Source organism: Nyctereutes procyonoides, unplaced genomic scaffold (assembly GCF_905146905.1).
Source record: "Nyctereutes procyonoides isolate TBG_1078 unplaced genomic scaffold, NYPRO_anot_genome, whole genome shotgun sequence".
In the NCBI taxonomy this organism is placed as follows: domain Eukaryota; kingdom Metazoa; phylum Chordata; class Mammalia; order Carnivora; family Canidae; genus Nyctereutes; species Nyctereutes procyonoides.
In genome coordinates, this window is record NW_026575126.1 from 15,977,598 (window position 1) to 15,999,804 (window position 22,207).

The following is a 22,207-nucleotide window of genomic DNA, read 5'->3' on the forward strand; positions in this document are numbered from 1 at the left end:
TTCTATCCCTAATTGTTATATTATAAGGATCTGGAAAGAAAAATGGGTTAAAGTATCTTTGGGCTACTTTTCAGAGAACTACAATGTAATTTAAATTTTTTAGAGACCTAATATAATGAATTGACTCAATTGAGTCAATATTAAAATATTAAATGAGATTTATATTGCCAAATTGAGTTCATTATCTTTGTACTCCCAAAAGAATCTTGTGAAACCTAAATCAAAGAACTAAACTCTGACCCCCTCCAATTATTTAATGCCTTAAGTTCCAAAATTTGTGTTAAAGGGAAGGTAGATAAATCAGTAATCTAATGCAACTTCTTGTAATTATTTCTGAATAATAGGATTCTTGTAAAAGAATTTAAACTCAAAGTATTAGCAGAGTATCATGGCAAAATCTTAAGATTTTAGTCTTATATTCTTTAAATGATCATATGAAAATTGTTAACTTTAAAAAATCACTTCATTTTTAAATTGAAGAAAATACTTTCAAAAACTTCCCCAACTGCTATTTGAGGACATAATTAAAATTTGTGTAAGATAAATTGTGATAGATGATTATCTGAGGTGTTAAATTACATGTATTCTATTGTATTTACTATGGTACAGTAATGCAATATCAACTCTAGTTCATCTGTAATGCTCTAGGACACCTATGCAAAGGGCACAGGGAGTCCTTGGGGGAAGTGCTTAAGATCTTGTAGAAGACAAAGGACAAAACTTACATTCCCTGTCAGCCTGCTAAATGTCTCCTTACTGGGCAAAAGCTTTTCATCCTTGAAGGAAAAAAACAAACAAACAAACAAACATCCCCAGTGCAGTCTTGAAACATGCCATAGGTTGCAAACATCTGCTATGATTCAGGAGCGCAAAGCAAACAGAAATTTAATACAGATGTCCTCACACTTAATAGGAGTTATCTTTGTACACTTCTTTTCTCCAAGTGAGAACATTGTTTATTTTTCTTTTGGCAAAAATAATGACAATAGATCTAGTTAGCTTGTGTCATGTCATAGCAACCTCAAATTCTTATTTCAAAGTGCTAGTGAAGCTTCCAGAAGAATATTGAAACCACTGAGTTTAAACCAAAATATTCCCTTTACTTACATTGCTTAAAAAACTGCATCACAAGAATGTTACTCAGTTTTCTAAACACCAAAGCTAAGTAATTTTAAAGTTGCTACCATTAGTGACAAACACAAAAATAATAAACATATACCGAATGCCTACTAAAAGTATGTATTTATGTGTAGATTTTGCAAACAGACATTATATCCCAAGATATTAATAATGGTTTCAGTGTTTTTAAGTTATTTTAATTTTCTCTTTTATACTTAACATATTTTTCACAATAAACATCAATTAACTATATAATGAAAAAGATTTTTAAAAGCTCTATAGATCCTTCCTACTCTAGTATTAAAGAGAGAAACCATTTTTATCTTGGGATTTTAGGACCAAATCTCTAGATAGGCTAGAAATCTTAAGATTTGCCTCAAATATGTATTTCCCATGGCAACACTTAAATTGAATTCTTCCAAAACCACTGAATTCCAGAACTAAGGAAGGGCTTTATACTTGTTCATTAATTTTATCACTTAAACTATAAAAATGACTGAATATTTATAACCTTTATGTATTCTTTTAATTTATCATTCTCTGCTTCCTTTTTATGAATTTGGAACTGTAGTCGTTCATGTACTACTTTCACTGACTGTGAAAAACGGTTTGCTTTCAAAGCATTTGCCTGTAACAGAGAAAACAAACAAAAAGAAGTGTTGATATGTTTCTTCATAATCTCTAACTTTATCCATATTTAGACATGATCTAAAAAGTTGACATAAGCAAAATACCACTTTACATTAACCATGACCTCCCCCATTATAAATTTTATATAAAACCATGGGGCTATTTTCCCCATCTCCCCTTTTATTTAATGGCTCCTGATAATCTTTTAAAAATTTTTACCTATTCTAAGTAAATTATATCTAAAATGTTCCTACAAACCCTAAAATTCCTTAATTTATACTAAAATTTAAAATACAATTTTAAGATTTTATTTATTTATTCATGAGAGACATACAGAGAGAGAGAGAGCGGCAGAGACACAGGCAGAGGGAGAAGCAGGCTCCATGCAAGGAGCCTGATGTGGGGCTCGATCCTGGATCTCCAGGATCACGCCCTGGGCTGAAGGCTGCGCTAAACCGCTGAGCCACCTGGGCTGCCCAACTGAAATACAAATTTATTCATAGTTCCTATGTATAGTGATTTATGTCAATTACCCTGACTTAAATACCATAAGAATCTTTTAAAAAGAAACCTTAAGAAAACTTGTAAAATATCCAAATATAAAAACCTTTCTGTGTCTATTTCTGAGGATATGGAGGCCAGGATGGGAAAAAAGGAAAAGAGGGAGTAAATATTAAGAAAAGATGATGAATTAAGCTCAAAATTTGCTTACCTTTTCATTCTGAAACAAACAAGAAAGTTCTTGAATATAGGTCTCCTTTTCAAGTACCCTCTTCTTAAGATTCTTCAGCAAATATAATGTAAGAGTTAAAAATATCACAATATGGTTAATGTTGGCTAGTTATAAATAAAAATGTCAGAGTAGACACCAAGTATAAAAAGACTTACAGTATTTTCATTTTCATTATGAGTTAGCTTCTCTAACATGCTGGATAAACTGTCCCCTGCCTATGAAAAAAAGATGTTATAAATCAGTATTGACAAACATATTTCTCTACATAAAAAAGTAGAAAGAATAAGCATCACTTAGAAACTAATATGGACAACCATCATGCACACTTCAGATTTTTAAAAAAGTCATCAGATGGATTTTTGCCTAAGTGTTCCAAATCACTTTTTGTCCACAGGTTATGAAGTTGATTATATGCTAATTTTTAAATAATACCTCAGACAGTACAATCCAGTGACATAAAACCCACAAAAATCGCGTATACTAAGGAAGCTCATTGTGCTGTTTATAAATAGGTAAAAAATATAAAAAACCTTAACTCTATCAAGTAAGAATTTTTTTAAAGAATTACAGCATGTTAGTAAAAGAATTTTATGTAGACATTTTAAATGAGAACAAAGAAAAAATGTTTATTCATTTTGAGAGTCAGACTCCTGCTTGAGAATGTGAAAAAGCTATGAATTCCTTTCACCCAAAAACATTTATACCATGCATATATAATGTATAACTACACAAACAATTTCAGAGGGCTTATGGACTGCATGAAGCCCACTTTTGGGCTCTGCAAAGGTACAGAGTGGAATTGCTTGGCATACACAAATTTCCATTCCTCTTGGGTATAAACAACTTGTAAATAAATGTTCACAGCAATTTTATGCATAACAGCCAAAAAGCAGAAGCAACCCAAATATCCATCAGCTAAGGAATGGACAAATAAAAATGGAATAGGTCTACAATGAAATATTATTATTCAGTAATAAAGAGAAATGAAGTACTGACATGTGCTATAACATGGATGAACCTTGGAAGGCATTGTGTTAAATGAAAGGCCGGTTATGAAGAACCACATTTTATATGATTCTATGTACATGAAATGTGTAGAATCAGCAATTTGTAAAAACAGAAAGTAGATAATAGGGTAAGGAAGGATGAGTGGGGTTGGGAGGTAGGCAAACTTCTAAAGGATGTGGGGTTTCTTTTTTGTGGTGATGAAAATGCTCTAACATTGACTATGGTGATTACTGCACAGTTCTGCGAATATACTAAAAACTACTGAATTGTACACTTTAAGTGGGTGAATTGTATGGTATGTGAATTATCTCTCAACAAACTGTTACCCCCCAAAATAAATGAATGTAGGAATGCAATCATACAAAGGAACTTCAATTCTAAGAAAATTTTATTGTAATCAGCTAAAATGAAATATAACAAACAATGAAAAATTTTGGGATAGAAAATACTCAAAGTACTTATAAACATGCTGTTTTTACGTAGAACTATTTGTGAAATGTTAAGAATAAGGTTTGGTTTAATGATTGCCATTTCAAACAAAAATTCAAGAATTATTTCCATTTCAAATATGCCAGTAATTCAATTTCTACAGTTTCAGAAATAGTAAATCCTTCAAGTGAGAAATGTATCTATTAGATTAGTGCTTAGGGTTCCTTACTTGTTGGGATTCTGTCTTTCTAAGAAGATGTTCTAAAGCTTGTTTTACACGTTTGAAAGTGTCTAATTCTTTTGTTAATATTTCCTTCTGTTTAGAAATCTTCTTCAAAGAGGATGCAAAAAGATTAGCCTACCAAATATAAGAACCACATACACATTTTAAGATACAGCATTAAAAAAAATTTAAAAGATACAGCATTAAGACACTTCTAAAATACAATGCTGCTATTATCAAAGAATACTTTATTCTAGTAACAAAATCATTTTTGCATATAGTAAAAGCAAATTTTGCCAAGTTTCTTCGTAGTAAATAGGATCTTACATCATACATTAAAGTAATGAAATCAAAATAAGGACTTAAGCCCTAAGTATTTCAGGCATTTATTTAAATAAAGCTAATAGAATACAATCTATTTTTTTTGTCTCAAACTTTAGTACACTGAAATTTTAGAATACAGGTTTCTATGCCATATAACACTACAGAAGATAGATATATCCCATATCACGGAATATTTTACTTTAAATTCACTCTGGAAAATGTTGACTCTCTAGTTCAACTTCAGGGAAGTCAAGCACCACGTTATATACTTCCTAGCTTAGCCTCTTAAAAAGCGCATGCCTGAGATTATCTTTGAAGAACTGCAGTTAATGACGTAGAAATAAGGACAACTAATAAACCTGCAATTTTTAATATCAAATATCAATATGTGAGCATAACTATATTAAGACATAACACTGCAGTTAATACATTAGTATTATGCTAACTGTCCATTTTATTAGATTTTCATAAGTACTCACATTTTCAAAACTAATCTCTTCAACGGTATCCTTAAATAATGGCAAAAATAATTCTACAGAACAAGTTGCCAACTCAGCTTCCTTAAATGTTGCTTCCAGGTCAGTCTCTTCATTCAGGCTGTCTTGCTTTAGACTAATTAGATATGCACAAATAAAATTTAAGTTAAATCTGTCACATAAACTAGTTATACTTTTTATGCAAATATAGCACAGTTTAACTAAATATTACAGTTCCAAAAACTGCTTCCAAAATGTAACAATAAATTGTCACTGAAAATCTGTGAAATTTTTCCTATACTCCCCTATTTTTCTATACTTAATAAACACAGAAAAATAGTTTTTAAAATGTTTAGATATGTAAACACAAAAACCAACAGAAATACTTCACTGTGCTACTTTGTAATTATTTAATAGAATGTATTTGTCTTTTTTACTTCCCTTTCTTCTCCCTATTCCAAATCCAAAAGATTTTTCTAGACCTTATTCCCAAATGCTTTCTTGAAACTTCCTATTCTTCGCAAAAAAATTCCTCCAGAAGAACAATAAGCTAAACAAATGGGACACAAAAAACTAAAGCTCTCCAAATCTCAAAACTCCCTTTGAGTCTAAAAAATTTTTGAGAATACTCTATTTCACTTACATTTTTTATATGAACAGAGTTATTTGAAGTCAAAACCTACGTGTAACTAAGTTTGAAGGAAACTTTTCAGTATTTATAAATAAAATTCCAAGTGATAGGAAAGCATTTTGTCTTTAACAGGCAGCTTTTCTTTCTTTCTTTCTTTCTTTCTTTCTTTCTTTCTTTCTTTCTTTCTTTCTTTCTTTTTCTCTTCTCTTCTCTTTTCTCTCTCTCTCTCTCTCTCTCTCTTTCTTTCAGATTTTATTTATTCATAGAGACAGAGAGAGAGGGGCAGAGACACAGGCAGAGGGAGAACCAGGCTCCACGCAGGGAGCCCGATGTGGGACTCGATCCCGGGTCTCCAGGATCACACCCCAGGCTGCAGGCGGCGCTAAACCGCTGCACCACCAGGGCTGCCCAGCATTTTTTCTTTCTTTACAAAACGTGATATAATCACTCATCAACAGCTGATGGGAGGCTATGTCACAAAGCAGGCTGTGTTAATTACTGCTGCTTATTGTTATAGGTGTAAGATGCTGGCTATATGACAGTTATCCATTATTAAAAACGATAGGCAGACGAAAGTCAAGAATGGTTATATATGACCAAATATAACTGTCACTTTAACAAGCTAAACTAGAAGCTGGATTATACTACCAAGGTGACAATAATGGTATTTTAAGGCTGTCTTTTTATGGGGTGCCCAGATGGCTCTATTGGTTAAGCATCTGCCTTTGGCTCAGGTCATTATCCCGGGGTTCTGGGATCAGGCCTTGAGGCGGCTCCCTGCTGAGGGACCTGCTCCCCCTACTTGTGCTCTTTATCAAATAAATAAATCTTTAAAAAAATAATTTAAAAAAAGACTGTCATTTTGGTGAGCAATGAGTCATATAAATAGCAACTGTATTCCCTATTCTTTCTTTTTTTTAGAGATTTTATTTTTTTTTTTTGGGGGGGGGAGAGAAGGAGAGGGAAAGAGAGAATCTCAAGCCAACTCCCCACCAAGCATGGAGTCCAATGTGGGGCTCAAGCAAAGGAGCCTGAGATCATGACCTGACTGAAATCAAGAGTTGGACACTGAGCCACTCAGGCACTCTGTGAATACCTTATTCTAAAAAAGAAAGCAAAATGGGAGAGGTATTTGTTATATAGCAATGTTCCAAATAAACAGTGAATAAGTACTCATCAACTCCATTTCCAATATTCCATACTATTTCTATTTTCATTTACTTTAGTTATAAGGCTTATTATCCTAATAATTCTCAATAGATAAGGCATTCATTTTTTATGTTTTAAGATTCCAAAAAACTAGCCCAATTATGCTAAATTAGTACATCTGTAATCAGGTTAATTAAATATATGAACTGCTAGACTTGAAGAAGATACTCTTGAGAGAATGCTGTATTTCAGTCAAATAATTTCCAGTATGGACAAAACATAAAATGTAAAAATCAGAAAATTAGATATCTCCTGCCATTATTAAGAATACCAGCTGAGGGATCCCTGGGTGGCGCAGCGGTTTGGCGCCTGCCTTTGGCCCAGGGCGTGATTCTGGAGACCCCGGATCGAGTCCCATGTCAGGCTCCCGGTGCATGGAGCCTGCTTCTCCCTCTGCCTATGTCTCTGCCTCTTTCTCTCTCTCTGTGTGACTATCATAAAATAAATAAAAAAAAAAAAATAAAAAAAAAAAAATAAAAAAAAAAAAAAGAATACCAGCTGAGATGACTTTCACTGGCAGCCTGTGGTAAATGTTCATTCTCTGGTGTAGTTGTAAAATGAGAACATAGTTCTTCTGAATGACTTCCATCAACCGCAGGCTTCTCCATAAATTTGATAAATGGATTTAGAGTTGGCTTCCACAACGACTCCTCCTCCTAAGCTGAAAGCTAGGAAATATTTTAGTTATTAAACTTATCATTTCAGTAGGTTCTTTTTACTATCATTACCCTATAAAATAAAAATCCTAAGCATGTTAAAGAATAATATTTTAGAGGCAAAATAGAAATTACAACCGCTACTCATAGTGATACTAATTCAGAAAGTGTCAAAACTGCATTACACAACCATTCCACAATTGCCAATTCCATACAGTTTCCAAAAGGTCCATTATTTTCCATATAACCACAATATAGAAATTTTTATTAATATATTTCTTAAGTATTATAATATCTTAATCCAGTCAAACTAGAAAAGAAATATAAAAATATGGTTAACTCTGATCCTTAGTTTCATTATATCTACCCAATAGGAAATGTATGTTCTGTATGCCTAGAATAGTAGAAATTTAATATACTTTTGAGAGTATTTGGCAACAATTGCTACAATAAGATTAAATTATTCTTTTCAAAGTAGACCTTACAAAATTAATTCATTCCTATTTCCCAGCTCAATCTAGGATATTCTTTGGTGATAATGAATAGACAGATGATAATACTTGTAAGTTTTACTATTTTCATTCCAACTTAGAGATGTCATTTTTCAACTGTGAATACTCATGAATTTCTTCAGAACTGTTCCATTTTGGGACGCCTGGGTGGCTCAGTGGTTGAGCATCTGCCTTTGGCTCAGGTTGTGATCTCGGTATCCTGGGAATCAAGTTCTTGCAACAGGTTCCCCACAGGGAGCCTGCTCCTCCCTCTGCCTATGTCTCTGCCTCTCTCTGTCTCTAATGAATAATAAAGTCTTTAAAAAAAAAAAAAAGAACTGTTCCATTTTAAGTAATGAATTAGTGCTTTAGCAATCATTAAAGCTATGTTTTCACAACTCTAATATATGGTGTCTTCCTGAACTTCATTTCATATTTATACAAAATCAAATGCTATATTTAAGATCTCCCACATTTTTTCAGAGATATTTCACATCTCTGTAATTTATTTTTCTAAATCAGTATTATACATTTGTTCAAAAATTTTCAATACTGTAAGTAGATATGAAGAAATTATAGATTGAAAATTACTCGTATTTTTAAACACTTTGAAAGTATCTATAAAAATGCATTTATTTTTGTCTGAAGGTTCTATACACCACAGAAACAAATATTTAGGATAGAGACCAAAGAAAAGCATGCTCATATTTTTGAAATACCAGCAACTTATGTACAAATGAAACTGCTAACTAATCTACCGATAGTCTAAGATGATCTACTAGAATGCTGCAAGTCTGAAACATGTTAGTAGGGTGTTAACAATATTTTGAGTATTTTGAGCTATCTGAAGTCTTAAAGAATTAAAAAGATATATGGATACACAAAATCAATGAAAAACCAAACCTAAGAGTGAAGAAGAATATGATCTGGATAAGTCACTGCAATCAACAGTACTATCATCTACTGATCTGTTTGGTTCCAATAGCTACCCTACTACTCACAGAGGAACCTTTTATTCATTCACTTGTTTAAAATTTGTTGCTTTGCACATTGGAATCTCAAGAAAGAATTTTTTTTTTAAATTTACGATAGTCACGTACACACACACAGAGAGAGAGAGAGAGAGAGAGAGAGAGGCAGACATAGGCAGAGGGAGAAGCAGGCTCCATGCACCGGGAGCCCGACGTGGGATTCAATCCCGGGTCTCCAGGATCGCGCCCTAAGCCAAAGGCAGGCGCTAAACCGCTGCGCCACCCAGGGATCCCCAAGAAAGAATATCTTATTTACATTTGAATTCTTAGCACCTATAAGCCTCATAAAAGCTAAGCAATAATTGAAGGAGAGGACTCAAGGCTTAGAGCAGTTAACATGATGAATAAAGACAGTTGCTTTTCACTTACTTCACTGATTCATCTTTTAGGGGAATCATTAAAAGAAAAATGTTTCCTATATTTGAAATAAAAGTTCAAAAATATGGGCACCAGGGTGGCTCAGTGGTGGAGCATCTGCCTTGGCTCAGGTTGTGATCCTGGGGTCCTGGGATCGAGTCCCACATCAGGCTCCCCACAGGGAGCCTGCTTCTCCCTCTGCCTATTACTCTGCCTCTCTGTGTGTCTCTCACAAATAAATAAATAAAATCTTTAAAAATTTTTCAAAAATATAAGAGGATTAGGGATCTTCAATTTGTAGGCTTATTTTATAAGATTCAGTTTGGGATCAGTATTTTAAATGAATTCTTACTTGGCTCTGTGGGCTATTGGCAGCTATTTATACAAATTCTCCAAAAGTTTTATCACAAGATGAAATACATTTTTCTGCATCATCATCTGTAAGAAGTAACTATGTCTTTTCTTAAAGGGTAAACAAAATGAACACATTGTAAAAATAGAGATTCAAAAATGTTACCTTCATTATTGATTCTAAAACATAGAGAACTGTGTAAGTCAAGTCTCAGATATTTCCATAGAAATTATCAACAATTACATTCTTACAATCTAGAAATGTTTTCCGGGATAAAAATTGTTCAGAGATTCCAAGGCACTCCATTATTTTTGTGTTGTGATATTACTATAACCAAAAACATATGTATGCTCAACAATAATTTTCTTTAGCATAAAAAGTTCTACCTTTATAAAAAAAATGCTATCATTTTAGTGGGCCAAATGTATCCTTGTATGGAAAAGCAGATGTTTCACAAGAAAACATTTTCAATCACATGGAATTTACTGCCAAATGACAAATGTACTTCTGTACAACTTGGTGATGAAACAAAGACACATTCTGCATACATATTTAATAACCAAACCCCTGAAGATTAGAAATTTAAATATATTTTAATGTTCAAAGAATTAAATTTCCTGTACAGAGATGACTTTACCAGTCCCCTATCAAAAAGGCATGTACTTAAAGCTTTTTCCAGGCATGGTCATCGTTTATGCTGACCCAGCTACACTCACTAAAGTATGTTCCATTTTGGCCAACAACAAGCATTTGAGGGATGGCTGTTCAGGGACTGTAATGTTGGCCATAGTCAGAGAAAAGAAAGATCCCAGTTCATGCCCTTCCTCAGCATCTAGATTGTTCTAAGTAAACAAACCAGCTGCAGACAAATATATATTTAAAGCTAATCTATCTGAAGAGAAAAGCATAAGAACCTCACAGATTTCAATTTGTTTTGCCAAACATTAACTCTTGGAAAACGAGCTCCCATTGGCTTCACACAAAAGCACACAGCTTCTCCTGAAAAAAATCACTGAAATATTCAGCAAAAAATATAAAGTAGATATAAGAATGCTGCTCATCTCTCTGATTATTCTACACACTAGTCAAAGTCTACTAAAGAATTGCAGAATCCTGCAGAAACAATGTGTGTGTGGTAAAAATGAGGAGAAAAGGGCAATCTAGGTAGAGGGTCAAGTATAAGCAAGAGGAAGGAATCACAAAGGGACATGATTTGCCAGGGCAAGTGGCAAAGAAGGAGACTGGACACACTGAAGTGGTCACTGCACGCTAAGTTCAAAAGCTTGATTTTTTTTTCCCCAACGGTTAAGACAGACCATTAAATCATCTTAAGCAGGATCATAACAGATCAGAAGTGCATCTTTATTTTTTATTTTTTTAAAAAACATTTTATTTATTTATTCATGAGAGAGACAGGCAGAGACACAGGCAGAGGGAGAAGCAGGCTCCATTCAGGGAGCCGGATGCGGGACTCAATCTGGGTTCTCCAGGATCACGCCCTGGGCTGAAGGCAGATGCTTAACCTCTGAGCCACCCAGGCGTCCCAGAAGTGCATCTTTAAAAGATAAATCCATTGGTATTTTGGAGAATGGACCAAACCTATGGAGGGGAGAACCGTAGGAGCACTGAAATCAGTTATTAGGGTCCCAGAGAGATAAAATTCCAATATTCTCTGCCTAGAAAGTCTTGAAGAAATCGAACATTGTCTCCCCTGGTGATAAAAACATGAAAAAACAATGAAGGAATCCAAGTAGCAAGAGATCTGTACAGAAAGTGACCGAACAGAGCACCTCATGTACCTATGACCATCTGGATGGGTTGCTCCACATACCTGTTCCAGAAAACGACAGCGTATATCCCTTTAAGTACCGCATATAACTTATTAGTTTGAAGAAAATCTTCTCAAAGTCTTATTTTTTTCTTTCTCAAGAGGACAGGTAGCCTGAACAAGATTCCTTAAGGACCCAGAGCATATTAAAATGAAAGAATACTGGGCCAGACTCACCTGTTCTCAGTCCTTGGAGCCACCTGACACGGACAACTCTTAGTCACAGCAGGCCATTGTTGCCTCTTCTACACAGAGAATAACCTTTGCCAGCCAAAGCTGTGGGGAGGCTTGAAGGGCATGAAGTAGCACTTACAGGTGGGGCTGTTTGTTTGTTGTTTGTTTGTGTGTGTGTGTGTGTGTGTGTGTGTTTAACTTAGGGTCTCTTTGGCTCATTGTTGGAGCTGATTTCCCACCAGGTCTTTTTAAAATCTTTTTTACTCTTAAAAAAATCATCCTGAGGCAGTACCACCATTCCTTAAATCAATCAATCACTTGCGGGCCTGAGTTTATCTGTATGAACCAACTTCTTAAAAACAATTCTTTCAAGACCTGCTCTTCACAGGATCACTACAAATCACCTTCAAAGTAGTAACAAGGGGAGTGTCGCTAAACCAGAGCCTAAGGGAACACAACTGACTTCGAAAGGAATTGAGCCCAGCGAGTAGATAGATGCCTTGCCAACCTCATTGCTACACTCAGCTCCTTGGGTCTCACTCATTTGTACAAGATAAAGCTACTTTCTCATACCTTTGGTTTTGGATACAAAAACCGTATTGTTTGCACACAAGCAACCGTGAAAGTAGAAGAAAGAGAAACAGAAAACGGGACACCTAGCTGTTAATGAATTATGGATATGACCATGACACGCTTATTATAAGCAGAAGGAAAGCAAACTGATTATAAAAACAGGTTGGGATGCCCCGGGGGGCTCAGCGGTTTAGTATGTGCCTTGGGCCCAGGGCTGACCCTGGAGACCCGGGATCGAGTCCCATGACTGGCTCCCTGCAGGGAGCCTGCCTCTCCCCCTGCCTGTGTCTCTGCCTGTGTGTGTGTGTGTGTGTGTGTGTTCTCATGAATAAATAAAATCTTAAAAAGAAAATAAAAACAGGTTGGGACGCCCCGGTGGCTCAGCAGTTTAGCAGGTGCCTTGGGCCGAGGGCTGACCCTGGAGACCCGGGATCGAGTCCCGAGTCGGGGTCCCTGCATGGAGCCTGCCTCTCCCTCTCTCTCTCATGAATAAATAAAATCTTAAAAAAAAAAAAAAAAAAAAAACAGGTTTGTCCCTTTAACCAAGCAACTGATTTTTAAAACTACTCCAAGAACCTCATTAATTCAAAAACACCCCTAACCTTCCTATGGGTGAAGTAACAGGCAAACTCTGTTGGAACAAGGGGAGGTGGGCGGTGGCCTGGGGTGACCAGGTGACGGGCACTGAGGGGGGCACTTGGCGGGATGCGCACTGGGTGTTACGCTATATGTTGGCAAATTGAACTCCAATAAAAAAAAAATCAAAAAAAGAAAAAAGAAAAAGCAGCAGACCTAAACCGCAGAGCCGGCGTGGCGGCGGCGGCGTTCTCGACCCACAAGGGCCCCGCCACCTATACTCCAACCTGACGTCGCCTCACTCAAGGCCCTTTACGGCAGCCCCTCCAAGGGAGCCTCGTGGTCGTCATCCTGCAGGTAAGGGACGCGGGGGCCCGGCCCGAGGCCGCACACACTGGACGGGGTTTCCCACAGAGTCTGCACACCCAGAAAAACCCGGAGAAGCACTTAGGGGATTCGCCGCTAACGCAGCCGCACGCCCTGCCACAGGCTGGCAGACTCGGGGTGGTCGAGAGAACAGAAAGGCCGCCACGCCCGAGCCGGCCGGCCCCGCCAGCGAGGATCCACAGCCGCGCCGCCCTCTTCCCGCGCCGCGCAGGGCCTTCCGGGCAGTCACGCACGCGAACTAGCGGCCGAGGCCCAGCTCTCGCGGTGCACGCCGGGGCCGTCGCCCCCACCACCACCCCGCCCGCGGTCCCCGCCAACCAGCCGTCCACGCCCAAGCTCCGCCCCGCTCCCGCTGCGTCAGCACGCCGCCGTGACGTCAGCCCGTCGCGGCTCGGCTGTGGAAGGGCTGCGAAGATGACGCTCGGCGGACGTCGGTGGAAACCGCGAGCGGCGTACCTGAGCTTCCCCAGCCCTGGGTCGGCGGGGACAGAGCGGGACGCAGGGGGCAGTGCGGCAGGCGGAAGCTAGAAAGGTGGCAGCCGGCGAGTCGCTAGAACTGCTGGGGACGGAGGCGTGCCCGCCCGGTGCACCCGGAGCTGGTAACCATCGAGCGGCTTCTCTGGCAACGGCCGCCCCGCCCCTTCCGTCGGGCTGAGGCGACGCCGCCGATTGGCCGGGCTCGGGAAAGGCGGCGGCCGCGTCTGTTGCTATTGGTGCGGGCGCGGGGCGGGGCGGGGCGAGGGGCGGGGCGCCCTGCGTCTCCGGGTAAACTTTTCCCGCCCGCCCTTCAAAAGGCTGCGCTTGTGTGTAGTTACCGAAATCTTAATTGAGCTCAACCTAGAAAGGGAAGTAGGACCGACAGATTGCGAATTTTCCGGCACATGGCCTGGAAGTGCCCTTCTTTTTTTTTTTTTAATTTATTTATTCATGAGAGACAGAGAGGCAGGCTCCATGCAGGGAGCCCGACGTGGGACTCGATCCCGAGTCTCCAGGGTCACGCCCTGGGCTGAAGACAGACGCTTAACCACTGAGCCACCGGGGCTGCCCTGGAAGCGCCCTGTTTTTGCATTTAAAGGGGGCACTTGAAAAAGCCAAAGCAACAGCGGCTACAGGGAACCTGGTTTTTGAATACACGATATTGCTGTTTAACTGCGATCTTCTCTAGGCCTCTTTGCTTCTGTGAGATTGGGAGCTGGACGGTGCTCTCCAAGGCGCCTTTCAGATTTTAAATTCCTTGCATCTGTTCTGCACCCGGCTAGGATGATTTATGAACTCCTGAACACGCAAGGCGAGATTTTACTTAGAAAAGTAAAACAGGGCAGCCCGAGTGGCTCAGCGGATTAGCGCCGCCTTCAGCCCAGGGCGTGACCCTGGAGACCCGGGATCGAGTCCCACGTCGGGCTCCCTGCATGGGATGGGGCCTGCATCTCCCTCTGCCTCTCTCTCTGTCTCTCTAATAAATAAATAAAATCTAAAAAAAAAAAAAAGTAAAGTAAAACATTATCCACTTCAACTCTTAATGTTCATGTTCAGAACTGTACACCATCATGTGAAGTTCACAAATAGAGCCACTATCACCTCAGCAGTTTTAGCCCCGACGCGGCATACCTCATTATTGATTTTACTAAATATTTTCCATTGATGAGTACAGCAAAGCTTTTTTTTTTTTTTTCAGGGCTTATTGTCCAGTAAAACGTTCATGATAGTGAAAAGTTCATTCTTATCGATCATGTAACTGTTACATATATACAAATGCTTAAAAAAAAAAACCCACTGGGACTGGATTCAGCTCTTCCTGATGGATCATGACCTCTGGCAAGTCCGGTGACTTCCCTACTCTGGGCTTGTCTTCCCTTCCACTTAAATAAAAAAGGGGGGTGCGCATGTGGAGTTGGGGGAAGGAAATTAATTTTGAGGGTCTTTCCAGCACTTATCTGGGATGCTAGCTAACCTTACTAGTGTGTCATAACAAGATAAATAATTGCACACAGAAGTTAGGCTTTTCATGAAAACTATTTTAATTAAATTGCATCAGTGTCAGATGTAGCCACCTTTATAAGACATGCAAAAGGAAAAACACAAAATCTCAAGAGGATTATATTAGATTCTCAAATTGACCCTTTTAACAGAACTATTCAGGTAAACCTGCCATCTCTTATCTTCTAATCTGTTCTAATCTAAATTTGAAATCTTGTCAGATAGTGAATTTTTGGATAGAAAGATCCCTTATTGAGGTAGGCGCCTGGGTGGCTCAGTCCGTTAAGCATCTGCCTTCGGCTCAGGTCCTGATCCCAGAGTCCCAGGCTCCAGCCCTCATTCCCTGCTTAGTGGGAAGTCCGCTTCTCCCTCTGAACCCTCCTCCCTCTCATCCTCTCTTTCTCCCCCTCTAATAATAAAATCTTTTTAAAAATCCCTTATTTCATATTATTTAAATGGGAAAAAAATTCGTCCAGCCCAACTAAAAATGCCAGTCAATTTCCCCAAATATTAAATACTTGACTACCTATAAAATAATAAAGCAAGGATTTCCTCACAACTTAAAGCAGAGGCCAACACTTTTTCCGTAAAAGGACACATAGTAAATATTATAGATTTGTGGATTATACAGAATATATCATATTTAACTCTGCCATTGATGCATAAAAGATGCCATAGAGGACACATAAACACATGGTTTGGCTGTGTTCCAGTGAAACTTAATTTACAAAAATAGACACCAGGATAGATTTGGCCCACAGGACATAGTGTGCAGACCTCTGATATAAAGCATTTAAAATATCAAGTACTTCGTAAATATTAAACTCACAAGTGGTACAGTTGTGTGTAGGATTCAAGATACAATATTGATAGAATTCTGTTTTCCTTCCTCATGAGAACAAATATATACTGTGATGTAAAAATAGCAAACAATGAAATAGTTTAAAGATACTTGATGAATATAAATAAAGTTTAGCAAAATAAAAAAGCAATTTAAAAAATAGTTTGCTTGTGTAATTATTTTCATTGGGTTTATCCTCCACTCTGAGTTGCATGTGTTCTTTCCAACATGTTTTGGTTTTCTTTTGCGGTTTTAACAAACTTAGTGGTTTACAACAAGTGTTTTATTTGTTCGTGATTCTGTGGTGAGAAATTCAGGCAGGGTTCAGCTGGGTGGGGTTTTATCTCCATGCATGTGGAAATAGCTGGTGTCTCTCATCAAGCTGCAACTAGATTATTGCTGAGGCTGGAATATTCAAGATTATATGTTTGGTGACATGGTGGGCTCAACTAGAAGGCTAAGACTTCTTGCATCCTATCCATGTAGCTCTGCATGTGGCCAGCTTGAGCTTTTTTTTTTTTTTTTTAAATCATCCCTAGAGTGAGTGTCCCAGGTAGCAAAGGAAGAAACTGCATATCTAAAGCCACACAAGTGCATCACTTCTGCTGCATTTTGCTATCTAAAATATATCAGACGGCCAGCCCAAATACGAGGGAAAAAAGTAAAAGATTCCACCTCTTGATGGGACAGTGTCAAAGTCTAATTGAGTCTATGGAAACACAGTTTACCCCACAAGGCATTAAGGTATGTGCCATTTCCTGATCATCAGGTTCTATCAATACAGTATCATAAATGTAGACAAAAGTGAATGTCCCACAAGGTGATGAAATGATCATGGTCCCTACACAGGGTAGTATGACAGAGAACTAAAGACCTAACATAGCCCTTATGGAAAGCATAGTTGTATTTTCTGAAACAGTCTTTTGTGAATATTTTCTCTCATTTTGTATCTGGCCTATTCATTTTCTTTTTTTTTTTAAAGATTTTATTTATTTATTCATGATAGACACAGAGAGAGAGAGAGAGAGAGAAGCAGAGACACAGGCAGAGGGAGAAGCAGGCTCCATGCAGGGAGCCCAACGCGGGACTCCATCCCGGGGTCTCCAGGATCACGCCCTGAGCCGAAGGCGGCGCTAAACCGCTGAGCCACCCAGGGACCCCTGGCTTATTCATTTTCTTAATGATACTTTTTGGTGAGCAGAAATTTTATATTTTGATACAATCTAATAGACCAACATTTTTCCTTTTATAGTTTTGTGAATACATTGTATTTTTTCTACATGTTTTAGGAGTCTAAGCTTTTATATTTAAAGGTATGACCCATCTTTTTTTAAAGATTGTTTATTTATTAGAGAGAGAGAGTGGGAGAGAGCATGAGCAGGAGGAGAAGCAGGAGAAGCAGACTCCCTGCTGAGCAGAGAGCCCTATGCAGGGCTCCATCCTACCACTCCAATATCATGACCTGAGTCAAAGGTAGACCCTTAACTGACTGAGCCACCTAGAGCCACCCTGTATGATCCACCTTGTATTCATTTTTTTGTAAGGAATGAAGCAGGTATCAAGGTTTACTTCATTTTATATAGATTTCCAGTTGTTCTACCATCATTTATTTGAAAGACTTTGACATTGAATTAATTTATTACTTTTACTGAAAATGATTAGACCTTTCATATGCGAGTCTATGTATGGACCTTCCATTCTGTTTTAATGATGGATAATCTAAACAGATGCCAGCATTATATTCTGTTAATTACTGTAGTTTTATCTAAGTCTTACAATTAGGTAGACTCCATTTACTGTAAAGGTGGTTGTCAACAGGGTCACAGGGTAAGTCAAAGACTGAGCAAAGTCTTGGGGAACAGAAAGGCATCACTTTTCCTAGAGAGAAAATGTGTGTCTTAGTTTAGGCTCCTATGACTAAAGTACCATTAAGGGGGTGGCTTAAACAGCATAAAGTTATTGCTCACAGTTCTGGAGTCAAAGAAGTCCAAGATCAAGACAAGCTCTCTCATGTCTCTTCTTACAAGGACACTAATCCCATAATGAGGGCTCCACCTTCATGACCTAATTATCCCCACAGGTCTCACCCTGAAATACCATCACAACCAAGATTAGGGTTTTAAAATATGAATTTGGGGAGAACATAAACATTTAGTCTGTAGGAGTGGGCGACATGTTACCTGTTGTTGAAAGAAGTCCTTACCAGAAACCACTGAGACAGGCAACTGCTCCAGTTCTGCATTAACTCACTAAACCATTGTAGGTTGGGCTAGACATAAGTGTGGGGTGAGGTTGAAATGGGTTGTTATAACAACAGTGGTTAACAGCAAAAGCTTTGGAACCATACCAACCTGTATTCATGTTTTCTAGCTACAAGTCTTGGGCAAGTTACTCTACTTCTCTAAGCTGTGTTTTTCTTAAAACAAAACTAAACTAAAGAATAATTCTACCTGTCTGATACAATAGTTGTGATGATTAAGGTCATAATTGTACAACACATAGCTCTGATTAAATCCTAAGTGTCCTATAGGTGGAAAGTATTAGTAAACAATAGTTGTTTTAAGGTGTAAATTACATGATATAAAATCAAAAATGATTATTTCTCACTTAAGACTTTTTTTTTTTTTAGGGTAGTTTTAGGTTCACACCTAAATTGAGGGGAAGATTCAAAGACATGCCATATAGTTCTGGTCCACACACATACATAGTCTCCCCCACTATCAACATCTCCCACAAAACAGAACTTTTGTTATAATTGATGAAGCTGATTTGACACATCATTATCACCCAGAGTCCATACTTTATATTAGGGTTCACTCTTGTTGTTGCATATTGTATGACTTTGGACAAGGGCATAATGACATTGTATTCACTATTACAGCATCATAAAGAGTATTTTCACTGCCCTAAAAATTCTCTGTGCTCTGCCTTTTCATCTCTCCCTTTCCCCAAAACCTTTGCAACCACTGATTTTTTTTACTGTCTCTATAGTTTTGCCTTTGCCAGCATGTCATATAATTGAAATCATACAGTATGTGTCATTTTCAGATTGGTTTCTTTTACTTGGTAGCATACATCCATGTTTTCCATGGCTTGCTATCTCATTTCCATAGTATTCCATTGTCTAGATGTACCATAGTTTATTTATCCACTCACCTACCAAAAAACATCTCACTTGCTTTCAGGTTTAGGCAATTTAAGGCTGCTATAAACATCTGCATGGATGTTTTATGTGGACATATGTTTTCAATTCCTTTAGGTAAATACCAAGGAGTGGGATTGCTGGAGCTGATTATCTGTTTTCATCCAGATATTTTCCACAGAATTTGAGGCTTCGGACATGAGCCTTAAAAAAAAATAGTAGCATATGTGAATCTACTTTTCCTTCTAAACTATAAATGATTCCAGTAATTACCACAACCTGCAAAAATCTAGAATGACCAGTTAAATAAACACTGTCAAATTCAACCCAAGTTGTAGCATATGTTCAGTATTTACTCTCAATAGAATAATTTCATGTATGGAACATTTAATATATAGACAATTTTTAAATAAAAAATTTGTTTTAATATCATGCAGAAAATAACATTGCTTACCCTTACGTTGTAAGATAAGTATCCTATCTTATGGACATCATCATTTCTTTGACTGACCAAAGGAAAAATGATGCATGAGTATGAAATTTCCTTTTTAAAATATATTATTGTTTGGCTCTGATTACATAGTAAAGACTTTAAGAATAAACATAAGCAATTTAGTCTCATGGCATAAAGATGTGTGGTCATAGAGAGGATAGACACTTTTATTATTCTTGTATTGTTCGAAAATCTATTATATGGCATAAAGATGTTGTGTGGTCATAGAGAGGATAGACACTTTTATTATTCTTGTATTGTTTGAAAATCTATTATAACTACAAGCTTATTTGAGAGTTAGTTAACTATCTAAAGAATACCCAATTGCACAGCAAGGGAAACCATCAGTAACCAAAAAATGCAACCTAGTGAATGGGAAAAGTTATTTGTAAATGATATAGTCAATAAGAGGTTAACATCCAAAATATACAAAGACCTTACACAATTCAACACCAAAAGCCAAACAACCTGATTTAAAAATGGGCAGAGCTGAATAAACATTTTACAAAGAAGATACACAGCTGGCCAATAGACACATGAAGAGATGCTCAACATCACTAATCATCAGGGATGTGCACCATGAAATATCACTTCATATCTCTCAGAATGTGTACTATCAAAAATATAAGAAATAGGTGTTGGAAAGGATGTGGAGAAAAGGGAACCCTCATACACTGCTGGTGGGAATGTAAATTGGTGCAACCACTGTGTAAAACAGTATGGTTGTTTCTCAAAAAATTAATAATGGAGATACCATATGGAACTACCATATGGTAGTAATTCTTCTACTGGGCATTTACCCAGAGAAAATGAAAACACCAATCAAAAAGATACGTGCATCTCTATGTTTATTGCAGAATTATTTGCAATAGCCAAGATACGGAAGCAACACAAGTGTTTGTCAATAGATGGATGGACATAGTGCTACACACACACACACACACACACACACACACACATACACACACACAGGAATAGTAAACAGCCATAGAAAAATAATGAGATCTTGCCATTGGTGACAACATAGGTGGACCTAGAGAATATTATCCTAAATGAAATAAGTCAGAGAAGACAAATACCATAGCATTTCATTTATATGTGAAATCTAAAAAACAAAACAAATAAAGGAAAAAACAGACTCCCAGAGAGCAAAGTGGTGGTTACCTGAGAGGTGGTGAGTAAGTAGCAGGAAGGGTGAAAAAGACAAAGGAGATTAATTTCAAACTTCCAGTTATAAAATGAATAAATCATAGGGATTAATAGTACAGCATAGGGAATATAGGCAATAGTATTGTAATAATGGTATGGTGACAGATGATGACTACACTTATGAACATTGGGTAACATATAGAATCGTCAAGTCAATATGTTGTACACCTGAAAATAATGTAACATTGTATGTGTTATATCTCAATAATACAGCCATAAATAATGGTTATATTTCTATTTTTTTAAATAGAAAAAAACCCCACAAAAATATAAAGAACACTCTGAAAATGATAGATGTCAATTATGAAGAAAAATAGTCATAAGAAAACAGAACGTGATCCTTAGAGAAACAGAAGATTAATAATGCAGAGATACAATATGAAATTGGGATATTAGCACATTAGGGTCTACTTCGAGAAAAACTTAAAGCTAAAGGATGAGCTTTGTTTCTTTCTTTCTTTCTTTTTTTAAGGATTTATTTATTTATTTATTTATTTATTTATTTATTTATTTATTTATTTATTTATTTATTTATTTATTTGAGAGAGCACAAGTAGGAGGGGCAGAGAAAGAGGGAGAGAGAGAATCCCAAGCATATTCCATGCTGTGCATGGAGCTGGACATGGGACTTGAACCCAAGACCCTGAGATCATGTCCTGAGCAGAAACCAAGAGTCAGATGCTTAACCAAATGAGCCACCCAGGTGCCCCTGCTGTTTGTTTTTTTGAAAATTGTTTTCTTTTAGGGGTGCCTGGGTGGTTCAATTGGTTGAGCAGCTGATTCTTGATATTGGCTCAGGTCATGATCTCAGAGTTGTGGGATTAAGCCCCACCTTGGGCTCTGTGCTCAGCTTGGAGTCTGCTGCTTCAGGCTCTCTCTCCGTCTCCTTCCAGCTTGCATACACACACTCTCTCTCTCCCTCTCTCTCAAATAAATAAATACAATACTTTCTTTTAGGTTTGTTTACTTTGGATGGCCTTTTTTCAATGGGCCTTTGTTCCCTAGTTTATTGAAGTTCAGCATGACCCTTCTGTATGGAAGAGTAAGTTGCTTGGTCAAAATTTAATATAATATAAAACAATAATATAATAATATATAATTATATAAAAACACAATAATAATATAATATAAATATAATATAAATAATATAATATATAATATATAATATATAATTATATAAAAACACAATATAAATTACATAATAATATAATATAAAATTTTTTCATCAAAATATCACACAGTTTATATATTAAACCATGTTTCCAAATATTGATTGGCACTTTTTAGAAATTATGAATGCTATCTTTTGAAGTGCCTTTATCAGTTGTAACAGTCTGG

The 22,207-nt window shown here is 37.3% G+C and overlaps 1 protein-coding gene across 4 annotated transcripts in view; it reads right to left on the bottom strand.

Moving 5' to 3' along the window:
* ODF2L (outer dense fiber of sperm tails 2 like) overlaps nucleotides 1-13,831 on the bottom strand; it is a 37,030-nt gene extending 23,199 nt beyond the window's left edge. Inside the window, exons 1-7 of one of the 4 annotated variants that reach the window (XM_055341144.1) lie at nucleotides 13,664-13,831; nucleotides 7,278-7,450; nucleotides 4,946-5,078; nucleotides 4,149-4,277; nucleotides 2,638-2,697; nucleotides 2,462-2,533; nucleotides 1,631-1,747 (exon numbers count right to left, since the gene is read on the bottom strand). In XM_055341144.1, the coding sequence (XP_055197119.1) occupies nucleotides 1,631-1,747; nucleotides 2,462-2,533; nucleotides 2,638-2,697; nucleotides 4,149-4,277; nucleotides 4,946-5,078; nucleotides 7,278-7,390 (624 nt within the window). In that variant the 5' untranslated portion in view covers nucleotides 7,391-7,450; nucleotides 13,664-13,831. Of the gene's footprint in view, nucleotides 1-1,630; nucleotides 1,748-2,461; nucleotides 2,534-2,637; nucleotides 2,698-4,148; nucleotides 4,278-4,945; nucleotides 5,079-7,277; nucleotides 7,451-11,674; nucleotides 12,732-13,663 lie in introns of those variants that run through there. The other 3 variants (XM_055341147.1, XM_055341145.1, XM_055341146.1) reach the window with 3 other exon arrangements.
* Between the last annotated feature and the right edge of the window lie 8,376 nt (nucleotides 13,832-22,207).